Here is a 19,638-nt window from a genome sequence, read left to right as displayed (position 1 = left end):
TAAGGAATTGACAGATTTACAGTTGCTAATGCCACCTTGATTTTACCCTCACATGTGTCCCTCTTGTGCAGTGAACGAGGCAGACGTCCCATGGAAAAAATGATATGTGACCATGTAACTGCATTACAGTCCCGTTGTTCAGCACACTAGTGTGACTCTTCGGTATGTAGTGATTCTGGGACTGTTTTTGAAAAGCAAAAGACTTTTGCTTTTCAAAAACCTGTTCCTTGTTGCTGTGTCAGCTTCCCCATGCCCATGTATTATCAGTAGCAGAGCTTGAAATTCAACCCTTCAGCGCCGCAGCCGAGACTTCTACCATCTGACTTTCAGGGCTGCTGCTGCTAGCTGGCAGCTGGAGATGGCTTTTATCTCAGGGTGGAGGCTGGGCAGCTGGATCCAGGTAGTGGCTTTTGTGGCAGCTGTGGCAGAGGACTCAGCCCAGCTTTTCTTTCTCCCCCTTGCGTGGACGGTTTCAGAGTATGCTAAAGGGAAGGCGTGCCATTTTCAGGGTTCATGGTCATATTCTGGTACCACGGTGGTCATATTCTGGATTGGGTGACAAGCGGCTCGTGGCTGCGGGCAGCTGGCAAGCCCGCAGCAAGAAGCAGAAGGCTCAACAGAAGCATATTCAAGATCACAACTGAAGAGTTCTTCCATAAAAACATGAGAGGGAGAAGATGTGTACACCAATCTGGACTAGAACTAAACAATACTTTTCATTCTTTCTCATCTCTTGTTGTTTAAACACTTGTAACTTGTAGACGAGTTGAGCTATGATTATCCCACAGGTTTTAGGAGGCGTAGTTTAATGTGACAGAGCACGGCTTGCCAGTGCCACTGAAATCGCCAGCTTCATGCTTCAGAAAATAGCTGATGTTTGGGCTTGGCTGAGCGAACTGAGATGTTTCTGAACTGACTTCAGCAATCTTTCTGTAAGCCGACAGTTGGCTTGCGACGGATGAAGCTGAGTAATCAGAAGTTTGTGCTGAAATTGGAGCCCTGCACCTGAAGCATGCCATGGACAGGAGTTTCTGTTTCATTTGGAGTTGTAATGAAGGATTGTAGAGTTCAATAATTTTGTATCTTTTGTTCAGAACCTGATCAACTGCTGGGCATTGTGAAACAGCCCGTCAAAGCAGATGACCTTTAAAGGTTGCTCCATGTGTCTGTATTTATTGACCTTTCCTGGGAACTCTTTTTTTTTTTTTTTTTTTCCCCTCCTGTGGCAGCCTAAGCATTCCAGCTCTAAACTTTTCTGGTAATTTGCCCCGAGAATAAGTCATAGTCTTTTAATCCTCACAAGGAAAGTACCTTAACCGTCAGTTTCGTTAGGGACAGGTTTCTTTTTGCTGAAATACCCGAGCTTTGCAAAACTTTAGACATGTTCAAGACCTTTTCTTTTCCATTTTCTAGAAGCAGTCGACATTTTCTAATTTTATGGTGCTAATTTCAAAATCTTCACTCAGAATTTCTTGTTGTGTCCTCTGCTCCTTTGTGAAGTTGCTGGCAGTTCAAGATACTTGTTGTCGTAAACTATATAATGTAACTGTAACCTGCTGCCTCCCTCTACATACGAAGCACGTGAAGCAGTCAGGGATGGTGATGAGGGGCCACCAGCTATATACAGCAGGCGTGAGAATATTAGTTGTTTGAGAAATCTACTTCACAGTTTCTGCTTTTCAGGGACCATCCTCTGGATTTTGAGTCATGATTTTGATGGTTTGCTCTTGTAAAATCATGTTTCTCACGGACTTGATACTGCACAGTAGCTTTAAAATAAAGGGAGAGGACAAAAAAATCTAGATCATATTCTGTGTGAAAATTAAGCAGCTGACCAGTGTTGCAATCCATCCTCTCTGTTTATGAAGGCGTTTTTGGTACGTGCTGAATAAAAATTTCACAGTGCAAATAGTTGCTTCTATTACTATTGAGTATGAATTCCTCTTTCATAACAAGAAGAATCTGGGAGCCTGTCATTTATGTTGAGCCTCTCTTCTTCCAGTCTGTGGACCCAGATTGGGGCAAAACTTCATACATGTGCTTAGAGTAAAGCAAATGACACCTAAAAATCTGTACATCTAACTCTTACTAGAGTCAGAATAATGGAGCTATAAAAAGCTGCCAAACTTAGACGAGCTGAAAGAAAAGCTTTATTTCTAAAGATACACAAAGGGAATGACACAAGCTGTGACTGATGAGGTGTGTCTGAAATGCTGACAGTTATCAGGCAAATGGCATTTCATTCCTCTTGCCAGTGATGATGGAGCCCAGCTCAGCATTACAATCTACAGAAGCTGATCTACTTTTTCTTGGAAGTGTGGTTTCCTCCTTTTTAGGAGGAAAAATACGAAACAAAAATGGTTTGGTTCTTTGAAAATACATGTTTTATATGGAACAGCTACCTACCCTTAGTTCCTACCCTTAGAGCCAATAATGGGAACGATCAGTTAAGACTAATTGTCTTAAGAGACAATGTTTTCCTTCATTTTTTTTCTGTCCATCTGACTTGTAAGCTCATTGTTCCTTTTTTACACCACAGAGATGAACTTACAAAGCAGTTGTGATGCCGCTTGTCACTATGAATCCGGAAAAATTCTTCCAACAGTAGGAAATTGTGCAGTAATCATTGTTCCTTGCTTTGGAGTTTATACTGGAAGATCTGGACTTTGGGGCTGATCTCACATCCAAAGACTAGAACTCCCACTAGCAGCAGCGGAGCAGAATTGGGTATGTAGCCCATGGAAAGTGATTTGAGTATATAGAGAAAGGTAGGCACACTGCTCTTCATGTGGGATGGTATTTGTGTCTGGCAATTTTTTAAAATGAGAACTGATCTCATAAATCATATATTTAATGAAATTTAAAGTGAGTGAATCTTTGAATGAAATCAAATGAAACTTAAAAAGAAAAAAAAAAGGGGGGGAGAGAAAGATAAAGATATACCAAATATACACAGGGGGAAAAAAAAAATTCCCATTTTGATTGTAAAAAGAGTTATGTGTTATGTTGGTTATTTGCACACACAGAAATAAATACTGAGGCTTAGGTTCTGTTTAGCTGTTCAGGGCGACAGAGCTAGTCTATGAATAATGACCCAGCATATCAAACTATGTTCTTAGGGTTCTCCTAACATCTAGCATTGAACTCTACCCAAGATATTTGGAAGCAGAACATCAAAAATGAATGTCATCTGACAGCAGTCAGATCACTACCAGAGTTAAAATAGCCCTGGACATGTAGTTCATGATGTGTGATATACAAGTGGTACATATCCGTTTACTGGGGGTGTTGTAGCGGTGAGGTTGTTTGAACAAACAGCCATGCATCACATACTTTAGCACTCAGCTCTGGGGCCACAGATAAAAGAACCTTCATTAGAAGGCTGTTTAACTTATATTTATGAGTAATATTATGAGATACGCAGGATGTAGATACTTGCTTTGTTAGTTATTGGCTGAATACCATAGCAGGCGTAACAAAAGCACATTATGAATGAGGTCACTCACCCCTTTTCTTCTCTGGTGCAATAGTAGGGTAGGCTGAGCGATGTATTGTACTTTGCATTTCAAAATCGTATTCAATCGTATTCAAAATTTGCATATTATGCCACAATAATTAAAAAGTTTCTCCTCCAGACAAAAGCACGTTTTGTCTGAGTTCTGTGAAATTAAAAAAGCTTTTAAGTCTCTGATACCATTCTTTCTACTGAGTTGCCTTAGCGGTAGCCACTGTGAGTTAGTGAAGTCTCTCTCTTGCAAAGGATTGCAGCAGGAAGCCTCAGAGCTGCAGAAATAATAGAATGTGACATATTGAAATGGAAATGAAGATAACCACCTTACAGTCTGGAAAAATCACTTGATAAAAAATGACTGGTTTTATTTTTGTATTATCGCAGACTCATTTTTTTATCTAGTCACCTCTGATTCCTTTAGTTATTTGTTGTCTTTCATCTATTCACTATAATTGCAATGATATTTTATGTGTCCCACACCTGATATAATTTCACACATCGACCTTCTGTTTGCTTTTTTGCATCTTTCTTTGTCAAGTATAACCTAATCTTCTAATAATGACTTTAAAAGTATGTTTATTTGATATTATCTGTCTAGCCTTTATCAATTTTCTCTTCTTTACTAATTTGTACATTTTTATGAAAAAGTTTTTAGGATTTATTTTATAAGGAGAACTAAGAGTTCCAGGCATAAAATAAGATGTCATTGTCAAATAAACTGTACACATTAACAAAATTATCTCTCTTTAATTTTCAGTTATTTCCATGGCATATGTGATGCGCAGAATAAAAGGCAAATGACGGTTTGAATTCTCGCTCACCTTCAGAGGCCAGAAAGCCCTGCTGATTGATTTAACTTAATTAAGCAGCATATCACCAAAAAAAAATTTCCGCAACTTCAATGTTGTTAACAGTTTGGCATTGCCGACCTTTTAATCCTCGTTCTTGCAGAAGTGCTATACTTGTGCAACCCTGAGAGGAGGGAAAAACAGGAAAACTCGATTGGCAAATAAATCTTGAATTTACAGGGGGAGCAGAGCTGTTTCGCAAGTAGGATCGTGTGCTATTTTGCAAAGAACTTTGCTATGAGGTGAGAAGGAAACCAAACATTATAAAAATACTTCGTTTCTTCTTTGTTTCTTTGCATCACTGTTGCTTGTAACACTGTAATGATGAAAGAGGACTCCTCTCTGGGCGGTTACATGTAAACAAAGAACCAAAACATGCCGTTCTTTCCTCAAAGAGCTTTCAATCTCCTTTCAGGTTTTCTGCTTTCTCTACTTTATTTCTATCCATGTTTTTGCCATAATTTAGGATATTCTGATGTGTAATGCATTTATGGAAATCACGGAATCATGAAAAGAAAGAGAGTTAAAAATATTCTTCTGACTTGCTATCTAGTTTCATGCATCAAGCCCATGTCCTGAATGAAGGTTAATGAATCTAGAGGCGAAGGTGAGGAAGATAAAGATATTTTTTTTCTCTTCCCAAAACAAATTTTGATTGACTTTGTGAACTAAGTAACATAGAGTTCCCCTCCATACCCCACAAATTATAAAAAAAAGGCTTTGTTTTTAAAAGCAAAAAAGTTGCCAGAAAGTTTTGAGATCCTTTCTCATTAGAAAGATTTGATTTTTATGCATTTCAACACTGCAGTCTGCCACTTTCTATTCCATTAATTAAGCTAGCAGGTGCTGCCTTCAGAGGCAGCATAATCTGCTTTACATCCACACACATAACAAAAGTCCGGGAAATTATTTTTTTGATATTCTGTATTAGTAAACCCATAACAAGTTACTGGGGGCAGGAAAAAAACACTTTTCACGTCTGCTATAAATAATAGCAAGAAAAATTTCATAGAACTTCTATTTAGTGGAAAAATGTCGTTACCTAAATATACAGAATATCGCTCATAAGGGACTTGAAATGTCCTCTGTACTTGATCTGTGCGGATACTTCTGCATATTCCCCAAATGAAAGCAGCAGCTTCTGTGGTGGCACACAGTAACTGTAGAAACAAGTAACATCCTCTATGGTTAAATTAATAAAATGCTCTTTTTTTCTGAAATACTGAGATGTTTTTTCTGTTTCAGAAATGAAATCTGGGCCATATTTCTGATTTCCTCCCCCTCCCTCTTACTTCTACTCTAAACAGTTGCTTAAATTCAGTGCCTCATATATTATAATATTCAGCTAGCATAAAAGCTCAAGTAAATAAAGTTTGCAATAGGATCAGGCAGAAACATTCTGTATGTCGGGTGTTATTCCACTGTTGAAAGTTGTTCTGTGTTGCAGATTTCAAAACTGTGTTTAAAAAAAAAACTTACACCCATCCCGCAACTCCAATTGTTCCAGTTAAGCTCTTTTAATGTCTATTTTATTGGCTGAAACAGAATCAGTGTAATCTTTTCTAATCTTTTTCTGGTTCATTGCAAAGTCCATCAAAACCAAAAAAAGCCTTTTCCACCTACTTTAACTGCAGTTGGATGTAGCTGATAGCTCTGGCAGTTTTTCATGATAGTCACATGTAATGAGTTTTATGTCTTAATATGTTTGCCTTAAGAAAATGTTGTACAGGAATTCGTATGACTTGAACTTTTACATGGATAATACGTAAATAATCTATTTTGTTTTCTGTTGAGAAATTTTGGGAAGTCAACACAGTGCCTGTATAGGGGGAAGATGTATGTAAAGTATATGTAAAGTCCTGAGCGCGTCTGAAGAGCCACACCTTTATAAGAAAGCATAGGAAATGGAGAGTTATCAGAGGTCACAAGTCTGTGTATTTAGGTGAAGAAAATTACTGTCAGATGTTATATAAAATGGAATTTTATTGCTTTGGAATTGAGCAGCGTTATTGCTCGGCTATAATAGGTATATAGCGTTTTTCCACTTCAGTGACCAAAAGAGACATTTATTTCTCGAAAAGCATGGATCATGATGATGAATTCTTGATCTCGCCAAGGTCACAGAAATAAAGATCTCTTGGGCAGAGTGGTGGTCAGTAGCACAGACCAGACTGACCTCACACCCTACCTTGATGTTGTAGTGCAGGAGCAGCCTTGATATCATCTGGAGACAGAAGTGCCAGAGTGTCCTCCAGGTCAGCTTTGGATGACATAAATAGTATAGCTGGGGAGAAACCTGGCCTGCAAGCATGTTTTGGAACACACTTACTCGTAAGTGTGAATGGGCGCTGGTACTCTATGCCCGACGGCTTTGATGTGCCCTAGCTGCCGTTGTACCACCATGGTATGAGCAATGTGAAGCATCTGAGATGGCACAAAGCTTTTCTAGAAAGACCCTGATGTCACAGGTGGGATTTGTATGCAGTCTGAAGTCAATCTGAGCGCTGGGATAAGGTGTTGATTTTATGGAGCTGAGTCAGAAACACACCAGGCTTTTGTCTGTTTGCAGCACCTACTATTTTAAGCAAATATAAGCATGGTCTTAATTTACATATGTTAATTCTGTTACTCCAACTTGGTCTCATCTGCCTCTGAATATCAAATTTTCTTGCTTTTTGCTGTTTTATTCAAGATTGACTCAATAGTGCTAAGCTTCACTGTGCCTAGTACAGTTGTTGCAAAGCACCCAAAACCAAGTTAGGTAGCCGTTACTACGGTACGCAAAGGTCTTGCAACTTACTTATGCGTGTTGTGAACACCTTCAGGTCTGAACACCTTTGCATCTGTTATGGATTTTAAAACCACGTGTTAAGCTTTCGTGATGGTGAAGTGATTTCTCTGCCATTCTTCCTATATTTTATAAAGGTTCCATCTCTTGTAAAGATTTTTCATTCTAAAATTTTCTGTTTTCTTTAGGGAACAGCAGTATTACAGTCTGGAGTCTTACCAGCTCTACCAGGTAGGAGCCATTAAGTTATTGGCTTTGTTAATGAATAATGTTTACGTTCCAAATTGTGATGAGAGAAACAAGACCTATGGAAGTAGAACTAAAGACGATATTGAGAGATATCCTGTTTGTGGTTGGTTTCGCTGCGGCTGTTCAGGACTGACAATTGTGAAATACATTGCAATCTGTAGTATCTTTGGTTGGTAAAGAGGTTCAAAGTTGTCAGTTTCTGTATAAAGTTTTTTAGTGCTTTTTCTGCTTACATAGTCAAAGAAAGTCAAGAAAGTGTTCTTTTTAGGCTATACTAACACCAAGGGGAAACTTGATTTATATGTTCAGTGTGTATACCCAGTTTCCTAAATAACACAAAAACAGAGGAATGGATCCTTACTGGAGGCAACATGAAGATGCTTCTCTCATGTCAGTGGAACTACTGACCAACAGACAAAATCAGTAAAGGGAGGAAGCCGAGTATCTGGCCTGGAAAGATTATTTAGGCAAAGGTAGCAAGCCTACTATCATTGCATTGTAAATTTGCCTATCAGTAGAATGTGCTGGTCATCTGGAGCTCTCTGTCTAACGTAGCCAAACTGGTCTGGTACCTTTTGTATCATCACTTTACTTCAAAGATAACATTTCGTGAGCATTTGAGTTTGTGTACTGTCTTCTTATTCCTTTGAGAGATCTGTGCAAAGAAGTTGTTTAGTATCTTAAACATCTTTATATTCCTTAAACTGTTTACCTGATAATTCAGCAGATCTATTAAACCTGAGAAAAGGTTGCCTGGTTCCAATAGGCATAAAACAGCTCTTTGTGCTTGCGTTTCTTTATTATTTTTTAAAAACTTGGCAAATACGTAAAGAAGTATAGCTGATTGACACTTGTGTGAACAAATCCAGTAAGATATCTAGGATCAGGAGGTGTCTCTGGACAAGGTCAAAAGTAACTCTATTCTTTTGTCTGTCTCAGCAGGAGAAAATCCAGAAACATTTAGCAGATCTTGTTCCTAATTATTCCACTCGAGTCAGTGGAATTACTCTTGATTTATAGAAGTGTAAGTAGAAGCACGAATTGGACCATTAACTTTAATTTTATCTTTCCTTCTGGTACCCACGTTTCTAGTCCTGTAATCAACCGAAGTAAATCAGAGCATTTATGATTAAAGTGTGTGTAAATACAGGGGAATTGGGGTCTATAGCTGCGTGTGGTGGGCACAATATTATTTCTGCATTAATTTCAGTGGCAAAATAATTGTGGATGCAGAGAATACCTGACAAAAACTTCATTTCAGACTATTCATGCAGATGAAGGAGTTAGCTGTTTTGATAAAACCTATCATTAAGCAAATTGGAAATGTAGAAGTACAGGACAGTTTTTTAGATCAACAGAAAGGGAAAATACAAGACTGAAGAAATTTGAGTGGGTGGGTTTTCGTGTCTGGTACATTGGGAAAATATTGTTTAAAACCAGAACTGAATGCTTTCTGGAAGAAGTATAAACGATTTAGGGAAATGCAGTATCTAAAGCCAGTGACTGAAGTCTTCAGCTCTCTTTGTGGGGTTTCGTCTCTCAAATGCTCTCGTCATATACTTGTAGATCTTTATTCTTCAATATGATACTATTTTTCAGAATACAAAAGAAATGTATGCTTTCTCTGTCTGCATTTTTATTATCCTCAAATATTTCATTTTAAAGTATTGTCTTTTATGTATGTGAACATTTAAAGTATAATCGAACTTGGCGTTGCAAAGCTTTCAGAATAATACTGTAGCCTTTGAATGTTTTGCTTCCACCATCTTTAATCCAAAGCCATTAACTGAAGGTCCCTACAGCATGACGCAGCCATTCGGACAGTTCTGTTGGAACAAAGGAACAGCATTAGAACATTTCTGGTTTTTTCTAGTATGATTTTTTTAATCCATTGTTGAGGATGACATAAGGGCACATTAATTTGAGGTAACTACGTTCAAAACTGGTCTTGCACATGTACATGGCAAGATACCTCTACTAGCGTGCATGATTGCACAGTGACCCAATGCACAGTTATAGTGTTTGCTAGTGTACCAGTCCACTTAGTCACGGACACATTTCTTTTTCATCACAGAGAGGACTGCATTGTTTTTTCATTCAAACACAAGGTACAAGTGCTAACCCACATCTTTCAGTGTTACAGGTGCCCACATGTTCTGTACAATATTTTTGCTCTTGAATGCCTCAGTTTTGTTGCAAGAAATGGAGTTAAAGCATCAGGACCAATTGTTTAAATATTTTTCAGTTTATTGGTAATGAACGCGGGTGATGATATTCTCTTTCTACAGTTATATATGCTGAGCAATAGACTCAGCAACTTCAGAGAAATGTGTCTAATTCTAAAGGCAAGCTGAAAAGTGCTCATGAAAGTGGCAACAATTCTGTATTATATTGCTAGATGGAAAAAAACAAGTTGGGGTGAATAATTTAATCCTGGTTTAAATAATTTTGTTGCCTTTGTACTGCTGAGGGCTCCAGAGCTGGATGCAGATAAAAGGAAAGAATAAAATTAAATGTATAACAGGTGATGGGTACTGAAAATGAACTCAACTGGATGGAAAAATAGGCTTTCTTCCATGTGTTTTAAAATTTTTTATTGTAAACCTATTCAGCCTGATACTTCTATTCCAAGCTTAGGAGTAAGCTTTCAAGGAATTAATGGTGAACAGTGAGAAAGAAGAATCTGGGCCATACTGTGTTGGTTGTTGTTGCTTAGGTTGAAAATAATTTATAATTCGCAATTTTTTTTTCAGGAAATGTGTTGTCAGCTCTTCCGCTGTAGGAGGACAAAGTACAGTATGATACTTTTATTGAGCCAATAAAGGACTGTGTGCTGAGCATATGCTGTGTCCACCATAAATACATCATATCTCATAGGGCTAAACACTGTAATAGAAGAGCATTATTAGAATGAGAAACTGATTAATAAAGCCCTACCATAATATGGCATACTCTTTCTTGATTGTGCTTTATTTTATAACTGCACTCAAAATAATTCTGAAGGGGAAGAAAAATAGGAGCTCAGAAAAAGTACGCTGATTAAAATATGTATTGCATTTACAAGCTAAACCTTGGCCTTAATGACGATCTGAGTTGCTGGGGGCCTGACAGGAGGGGGAAAAGAACAATCACTGAGGTGAAACCATATGCTAGTCAATGGTCCAAACGCTGCTGCCTCATCCTCTGGACTGAGCAGATCCATCAGTTTCCTGCTCCCTGTTTTGGGGGTGACAGAAGGTGGTAAGTCCATGCCACAGTGACCTTCTAGTCCTGCCTTTTCCGTATTCCTGATTTGCTTCCCCACGCCTTCTCTGAAAGCTGAGATCTGGGGAAATTACATACCCCAGCCTTCTAGAACACAAAGGTGAGGAACCTTATTTGCAAATGTAGTGATTATTTCAGCTTTTTTTTTTTTTTTTTTCCTCTATTAAGGAAACACATTATGTGACCTTCATTCTTGGCCAGTGTAGATCCTGAGCTTCACATGCATCAAGATTTTTGGAGCAAATGTACATAAAGCACCTTTGAAGGTATATTTTTCAAAAAACAGACACTGAGTTTCCTGGTAGAGGAAAATGGTAATGATTCTAGCTTAACACTTCTGCATTTTTAGGGATGGGAGACTGGGCTGGAGTGGCCCTATAGCATGGGAAGATGAATAATAGCTAGAGGTAGTTAGATCCTCTGCCATTCTTTTGGACACACTAAAAAAACATCTTTGTGGAGCAAGATTTGAACAGTCACTGTGTTTGAACGCATTTCTAATTTTGAGTGATTTTACAACTTCTGAAGTTGACTTAGAGATACAGGAAACATTTCCAAATACAGTGAAGTCTGTAGAGCAAGTAAACGTTTTTAAGCATCCCCTTCAGCTTTTATGTGTTGCAGATAATGCCATTTGTATAGCAGAAAATATATGAAACCACTTTGAAAACTGAAGAGTAACAAACTTAGGGAAGTTTTATAGGGCAATTTTACAGCACCAGGAAGTCTTTTGTTACATTTGCATGGAAAAACCTCCTGGTGTACTTGCAGTATTTCTCCTGTCAATCAGTAGCTCTAGCCTTTGGATACTCTTTTAAGCAAGGTATCTGTTTTCAAAGGAGGAGATGGAAATATTGCTTGTCTGAGTGGATCAAAGTACTTCATAATAAAGGTAGTTTTAATTCAACAAGATACAGGAATTTATCATGGAGCACAGTGTTTTCTTCTGTCCTGACTCCTTGTCAGGAAATTTAATAGCCCAGACCTTCAGAGTTCGTGACCTACTCCGTGAAGGCAAAGTAGAGGCTGGGAAGTAAGAAGTGATCACTTGCTAAATGCGGCGCGGTGTTGCATGTGTCTACTCACTGGCCATGTAATGATAGGTGACAGGATTTGGAAAAGTAAACTGTCTGTGCTCAGTTTATAGCATGTATTCCAGCTTCCCTCTTGTTTATTAATTTTTTTTCATAGCTCTTTCTTGTAGCACATGTGCTGAAACTCTGCTCATTTTTGAAGAATGGGCATAAAGAAATGACTATGAAGTTAGAAAAGTGTTTCAAGTAGTGGTTGTCTTCATTGAGCTACATCAGATATTTGAGTCTAATCTTATGTAGGAATGCAAAATATTCTGCAGCATATTTTCATTTTGTCACATTTTGAATATCTTCTTCCTCTTGTAGATTGAGGAAAGTAGAATGGAAATAACTCTCTTGATGAGCTACTCAGTTTTAACAGAGACTTGAGCAAGTCAGCCACACAGAACTGGATGGCAGGGAAAACTGAAAAAATTATTCTTAACAATCCCTTGTAAGACAAAAAGAGTGATGGAAGGGAACGTCTGTCTCCTGCTGGATGCTTTATACGTTCAGAAATTTACTTTGCCAGCTTGCTTTTTCCATTCCTGCAAGTGTTATCCTAGGATTCATAAATAAGAAACAAACCAGTTTACATGGTAAATGTAAAGAAGAAGGAAGAAAATATCTAGGTTGATCTTTGGTGACATGTGTTTTATGACACAGTTCAAAGCTTCAAAAGAATTCCATGAGATATTTGACTATGTAAATATTTGTCAGTTGCCAGATTTGAAAATGGGGAAAATGCAATGGGTCAAATCCTGAAATATTAACATAGTTCTTTTAAACCAGCTCCAAATGGGAAAACTTCAACTTGACCATAAATGGATTGGAATATCTTATTGTTTTGAATCTCATTTCCTGTCCTGTGTGCTTTTCACAAATCCTAAAAATGTTGCTTAAAACCCACGTGTTTTCTGTGGAATGATTTACATTAAGTTTTTGAGGGAAAAAAATACCCCATACCAGTTTTGTGATGAAGCCGTAATTAGCATAAAGCAATAATCTTCAAAGACATTCATGGCTGGATAGGGATAATGCTAACCAAACAGGTAGGTATGATGCTGGTTAAATTAGTTTGCTGGTTAAATAAAGAAGGGATATGTGTATGAAGAGAAACCACACCACATGCGTACCGCTGTAGGCTTCCGAGTTGCTAGCTCGTGTTTTCTTAAATGTCCGCATCTAATACGGTACCGGGGACAGCTTTCTGCTGCTCTGAATAGGGCTGGGGAAAGGAGACTGACTGCTCCATCGGACATGCCCTCGGCAAAGCTTCCCTGGCTGTAACACGTGGAACAGTATTGCACAAGGACCAGCCGTGACCTGGATTCAAACCCCATGGAAGTTAGATCCCTCGCCTACCCTTCACCCTGCCCTACTTTATGCATGTCTGAAACTGGATGGTGGACAGCTGAAGTGTGATACAGTTCTTCCCAACAACTTTAATAGGTTTTGGATCAAGTCTGATGAGATTTTAATGAACATTTTAAACTTTGTTGTTGCCAAATCACAGAATCATTAAGGTTGGAAAAGACCTTCAAGATCATCAAGTCCAACCATCAACCTGACACCACCATGCCCACTAAACCATGTCCTGAAATGCCACGTCCACAGGTTTTTTTTAACACTTCCAGGGATGGTGACTCCACCACCTCCCTGGGCAGCCTGTTCCAATGCCTGGCCACTCTCTCTGTAAAGACATTTATCCTAATATCCAATCTAAACCAGCTATGTTAAGGATTGCAAAGGCAACTCCCCGGTCAAGTTTTCATTGGCTTTTTTACTTCTCAGTTGAAGATGACTATCTCTGTGAGTAAGGTAGTACTCACTACAAATAGGGAGGTCAGCATTCTGAAGTTTTATAGCAGACACCCTTTCTTTCTAAAGAAAGAAAACTACAAAATTAGATTATAGTGCCACAATCTCAGGAAAAAGAATTTAGCAAATAAAAAGGAAAACCAAAATTGCTTAAATGAAGAACAATAACTTATAATTCTTATTAAATTTTTTCTTGATGTTTCAGGAATATCTAAAAATGCTGATGCTCGACAGATATCTAACAATAGCAAGAGGTATTTAGATTTAATGTGACTATCTCTCTCTGAAAACAGGTGGTGCTTCTGTCATGGCAGCTTCTGGGTCTTTCAAAGTATATAGAGGGCACAGTCTCCAAGGTGGTAAGTGTAAGTGATTATGAGGTATGTGTGTGCATGTAAATTTAAATTAACTTAAATTATTTTAAACTTCAGAAAATGTTAAAGGTAATAAATGACTTGATTCCCTATTGTAAGACTTATGTATTTCTTTGGGTTTTTTGCTTTGCGGGGTTTTTGTTAGAAAGGCATTGACAGATGGGATAAGTTTAGAAGAGGCAGTGACAGATAAGTGTCAGAGCATAGGCAGTAATGTTATTCACAGCAGTAAAATGCTGCCAGCACTTTAACAAAGAGCACCCACCAAAAAAAACCTGCCTCAGGCCATGAGAAATCCTGTACCCTAACAATTATGTGATGGGGAAAAAATCCCCCACCACATTTAAAGATACCTCTTCATAATAATGGATGAAAACAACAACATCAGCAGATAGAACTTTGTGTGTTTGTCATTCCAAATTAATCCCAATATGTTTGTTCTATGGGCATAGCCTTTTAGCTTGCCTGGTTTGAACTTGGATGGAGTCTGAGATTATGAAGGAACCTGGGCATCTTTTTCCAGCTTAGTGCTCTGGAAGCATGGGTGATGTTATGCAACCTGGCTTCTTGCAAAGATGATGACTTGCACTTGGAAAGCAAAGTTATCATTCGAAGGGCTAGTTTAAGCATTTTTTTACAGAGCTTTGTCAGAAATCAAGAACTTATCATGTTGGAGGTGGAATTTTAACAAGAGTCTTCCAGATGCTCCCAAGTTCACCCACGTACTTCTCCCTGATTCATGCATTCAACACAGCTTTGCTCCCCCATCGACGTACAGCAAAATACACGGTTGACTTCAGTGGCCTTCAGTGTCCTAACATTTATTTCCTTGCTGTTGCACTCATTAGAAAATGCTGGCATCACCACTAGAGAGAAGTCAACGCTAGCCAGTGTTTATACTTTCTGAGATTTTTCATTGTTGTTATTCAGATTAGAAGGTTACAAGTTAAAACCAGAAAGTATATGGTTTGTTTTCATTGTGCAAATTCCTAAATCCAAAGCTGGTGATGGTGTTCCTATATTCCAGGTCCTAAAGGTGGTTATGAGATGCTGACACTTCCTCCAGAACTGGGAACTCCTACTAGCCCTGAGGAACCTGGTGAGTGAAGATCTTTGCAGACAGTTGCATTAGAGGACATGAACATTTCCTGTTTCTTTTTCCATTTGCTTTTTTGTTGTGATCTTTTCTAAATGTGTATTTTTGAGGTGGTGCCCTTTGAACATGTCAGCTTTACATGCATGCCCACACACACACACAGAGTTATCTCGGGGCTGTGTTTATGGTGCTCATTTTCTTTATGCATTATTTATTGCACATTTTTGAGAATGGTGCCCACATAGGGTAGAAAATATGAATAACTCACACTTGTTGAAAGAAAGGCTAACACACCAGTTTCAAATATAATTTTCTTCTTCCCTCCCCAATTATACTATCTTTAACTTTCTTTTCCCCCTCATTTCAGTGCCACTACATTTTCTCTTTTCTGTTATTTGCTTAAGTATCTTTTTAACTTCCTACCTTTTCTCTTCAAGCAATCATGATATTGTACCAATTCTTTCAGAATGTTGTAATCATGCGTTTTGGTCTGTTTTTCTCTGAAAGTCTCCTTCAATAATGATCTCAGATACTGGTCTTCTGACCTCTCTTGTAGGCATCTTCTACCTCTGTCCACCCAGATGGACTGCTGAACGCTCTGTCTTTGTCCATGGCGCTCTGTGTGTGTCTTGTTTTCTTAGTAGGAGCTTTTGACTGTCTTGTGCTTTTCAAATAAACCTTTCTCTTCAAACAAATATAAGCCAGTTTTTAGCATCTAATGTTTTTTTTTATTATTATTATTATTTGAAGAAAAAATGAAAAGCCAAGTATTTCTATGTTTACAAAGAAAGCTCAGTTTCTATTATGACAGCAGAGACTGGACAACAGAATACTTTTCCTTTCCTTCCATTCCAGTTTGCCCAGCTTTGTTCTTGATTTGTTGGGTTTTTTTTCCTTGAGTAGAGTATTTGATTTTTGTCAGGGGTTTCTTTGTTCCGTGTGTTTCTTTTGCTTTTCTTGTACAAAGCCTTACCAACTGATATATTTTTCTGAACATGCGGTTTTTTTGCAGTTTTTTATTTCTCAGGAAAATCACTTGACATTCAGCTTCCTGAAACCTTTCAGCTATTTCGCTCTACAGAGAAGTTTGCTAGTTTTCATGCTAGCTAGCTTTGAGGACACTTCACTTAAACTCCTGTTACATCACTTTAATGCTGTATTAGAAAGACTTCAAAAAATACCTTTTCCTTCATGACTGTTCATGACTCTGTATCTTAAGATTGTCATTTATTTACAACTTTAACTATTTGGGATGCAGGTTTTCAATGTTATGGTTCTGCTGAATCTCTTTTGGCACAATCAGGCCAAATTCCTTTGAAATACTTTAGACAGAATAATTGAGAATAATTTCTGAGAATGATGTTTGATATAGATACCGAAATTTCTTCTGTGTGATATTTTTTCCTTTTCATTTTGTTCCTGACATCTGACTTTGGAACAATAACTTGAAGTCTGACCCTCAGAAAAATGTTTGGTTACTTTGTGGATGTTCCTATGTTTTCTGTATGAAAAACTGTCAGAAAATTGGCCAACTTTCCAGGCTTTTAAAATTTTGGACTGCATAGTAGACTTCTTTGACTTAAATAGCTTAATCCTGGAGAGATTCCATTATCTTGAAACCTGCTGTAGCCTCTGAGAATTCTTAGTGTTGCCTGACTTTGTATGAACTATCTCTGCTATTCATAATACAGTCCAAGAAGAAGTTCCCCTTAATGCTGTTGGTTGGATATAAGAAGTTATTCTTTCCTGGGCTCTAAAAAGCCTTGATCACCTACTGCCTCTCATCAGTGTCTGAATGGGCAGAAACGAACAGCAGTGATTTGGACAAATGAAGTTTTGGTATGAGTTTTTTGTGGGGACAAGGAAAATCTTAATGGGAGAACTTCAGGGAACAGGAGAACCTGAAAGTGATACCATTTTTCCTCTGCACTCTTTTGTCCCAAGGTGACTTAACAGCGGAAAGTGTTTAAGGGTAAGAACTCCAACTGGACTGGACAGGCAGGTGGTGACTAGCCTGCTGAGTAGGACAATGAGAATGTGACTCAAAGCCTTGCCCAAGCACAGAGGGAATACAGGTTTCTGTTTGGGTCCCCTGTAGCCCAGGTTATTCTGGGAAGTCTCTTGGTATTCATGGATTGGGAATCTAGATGTAGGTGCCTGGTGTTAGTTAAGGAGTTGAAGGCTGAAATGCCTGGTTGGCCACTGAATGGAACCTTCTAGCTTCTCTCTTAGGTTCATTTCTGATAAGATTAGAATAACTGAAAATAGGGCTAGAAGAGGTCTTGAGAATTCATCCAGATGACAAAAAAAGTGTCTTTAAGTCAAAATCACTTTATAGAAAACTGTTTCCTAATAGGTGTTAGTCTATCTCTTTTTTTAGAAATTTCTAGATGCAGAAATTCTACAGCCTCTGTGTGTTTTCCTCTAGCGTTCTTGTGATCTTTTACTATTAGAAAGGTTTTCCCACTGTCTAATCTTCTACATTTGTCCTGCAATTGAAGTCTTTTATTACTTGGTCTGTCCTCACTTGGCATCATTCCTGTCTTTTTCATCTCAGTACAGGGAAGCTGTCAACATTGTCTCCTCAAGCTTGCCTTCCCCTTGCTTTAAAACATTCCCTGTTTTTGGGACATACTTTCTGAACTTCCAGTGATTTTGGTTGCTGTCTTTTGGATGATATAATAGTCCATGTCTCCCTAGAACAGATTTCTTCATATAAGGCTTTACTAACCTGAGTTAGTGCTGAAAGTCTTGCGAGATATTGTTGCATACATTCTGTTTGAAAATTTCTGCATAGGGTTTGCTTTCTGTCACCACATAGTGAGATCACTGGCTGTGGTCTGTGGTCTCCTGCACAGATCCCGACTTGGCCAGTCTCTGAGGATCTTTTCTGTAGAAATCTTAGTCTTCTCATGTCCCATCTATGACTGATGAATGTACTGTTTGGCAAGCTGAGTTGTTGCTGCTGAATGTTTGCTTTCAGAACTCTTAACGGATCATTGTGTTTTTATGAAAAGCATCATTGGTCACTGCGAAGTGTCTATAGTAACATGTTACTTATTTTAGAAGGGGCAGTAGGTTATTCAGCTGATGTGCCTACATCAGATCGACCCCACAGTGAGACAGCCACCTATGTTAATATTCCTGTCAGCCCTACTTCCAAAAAACAACTTCATTACATGGAACTGGAACTTCAAGAACCTAGCACAAGCATAAGAGGTAAGGAAGTCTACTATACTGTTTAAACAGCAAAGGAAACAGTAATGCATGCTGTATTGGGAATCTTAATTTCACATCTACACATAGGCTCTTGCTAACAGAGGAGTTGAACCCCGCTACGTTTGTGAGGCAGTCCTTGTAATTGCCAACTCTTTTGGAAAAGATTTTTAAGTAATGAGATTCTATAAGATGTTGCATCCCTCTGCATTGTATATGCACTCCCTCTAAAGCGAACATTTCTGTGTCCGTGGAGTTTGACAGACAGTAATTTGCTTCGTGTTCTCAAGATTTTCATCTTGCATATTAAGACTACAGTTACTTAATTTTTATTTCTTGGCTTCAGGACTGGGGGTATAGGTTTACAGGGCTTGCTCCTGAAGATACTGACTCTGGAGCCACGCAGCAAATGCTTAAGAACAGAACACAGCGTTCTTCTGTCTGCTCTCTGTGAGGGTGTGTGAGGGTGCTGCAGAGAGGAAGCCAGCCCAAGTATTTGATTTTTTTTTTTTTTTTTTAAATTCGTTTGTTTGGATCTGGGTATTTTACTTCAGATGCTTAACTTGGACAATTAGCACAAACACATGCATCATAGCTACTATGTATTGTCATTTAGAGATGCATTCCTCTTTAACATAAAGCGCCTAATCAGGATCTGGCATTTAATTGCTCAAATTTGGTATCGATGGGTTTTCCATGTATAGTTTTCAGCTATTGAGATTTTAATTTTTATACTTTTAATTTCAGCAAGTTTATTAATTTTGAAATGCTAGCACTTTTCCCATTGTTTTTTTTTTTTTGGATGTTTATATGGCTCTAGTTAAGTAATTCTAAGCTTCTTCCACACTTTAATGTAGTTCTCTGTACAACACCCTGTTGAGACATAAACCTGATGTTCTGTCTTCATTTTAAAGACAGTGAGCCAAGGCATTAAGAACAAAGTGCTGAATTCCAGCAACTGATATAAACTTTCCTAAGTGTCAACCACCAACCTATGCTCAACTTGTAAAACTTTGAAGGTGCCTCTACTGACCATAAATATTTTATTTTTTCATACTAAAGTTTTCCCAGCCTCCAGAGTTGTACGTCTGCACCCTTACAGAACTGTTCTGCTCCTGAACAGACCGAGCAGCTTTTATCTCTCTTATTGCCAATAATTGGACTAAATTATCATTCTGTCTAAAGCTGAAGGTGGTTGATCTGGTAAATGTTCACAGAGTACCCAATCCAGACAAAGAAGAATCCCTGCCAACTGCTCTACCGATGGTGTTTTCTTTTCAAATACCAGATGTTGATCATTTACCGACTAGAAGCCCGCTGATGAAACCTCCCAGAAGTGGGAGAGCTGAGTTCAGTTTTGTCTCCTGGGGGGAGTGGGAGTGGAGATTCAAACCTGGG

The 19,638-nt window shown here is 38.4% G+C and overlaps 1 protein-coding gene across 1 annotated transcript in view; it reads left to right on the top strand.

Moving 5' to 3' along the window:
* Window positions 1–19,638, top strand: part of DOK7 (docking protein 7) — a 68,036-nt gene that overhangs the window by 47,264 nt on the left and 1,134 nt on the right. Inside the window, exons 8-11 of the mRNA XM_081999440.1 lie at window positions 7,336–7,378; window positions 13,848–13,913; window positions 14,956–15,027; window positions 18,091–18,243. Of these exons, the coding sequence (XP_081855566.1) occupies window positions 7,336–7,378; window positions 13,848–13,913; window positions 14,956–15,027; window positions 18,091–18,243 (334 nt within the window). The remainder of the gene's footprint in view (window positions 1–7,335; window positions 7,379–13,847; window positions 13,914–14,955; window positions 15,028–18,090; window positions 18,244–19,638) is intronic.

Source organism: Phaethon aethereus (genome assembly GCF_964289735.1).
Source record: "Phaethon aethereus genome assembly, chromosome: 4".
Taxonomy (NCBI): Eukaryota; Metazoa; Chordata; class Aves; order Phaethontiformes; family Phaethontidae; genus Phaethon; species Phaethon aethereus.
Note: the sequence above shows the minus strand (reverse complement) of the source record. Positions and strands in the feature narration are given on the sequence as shown.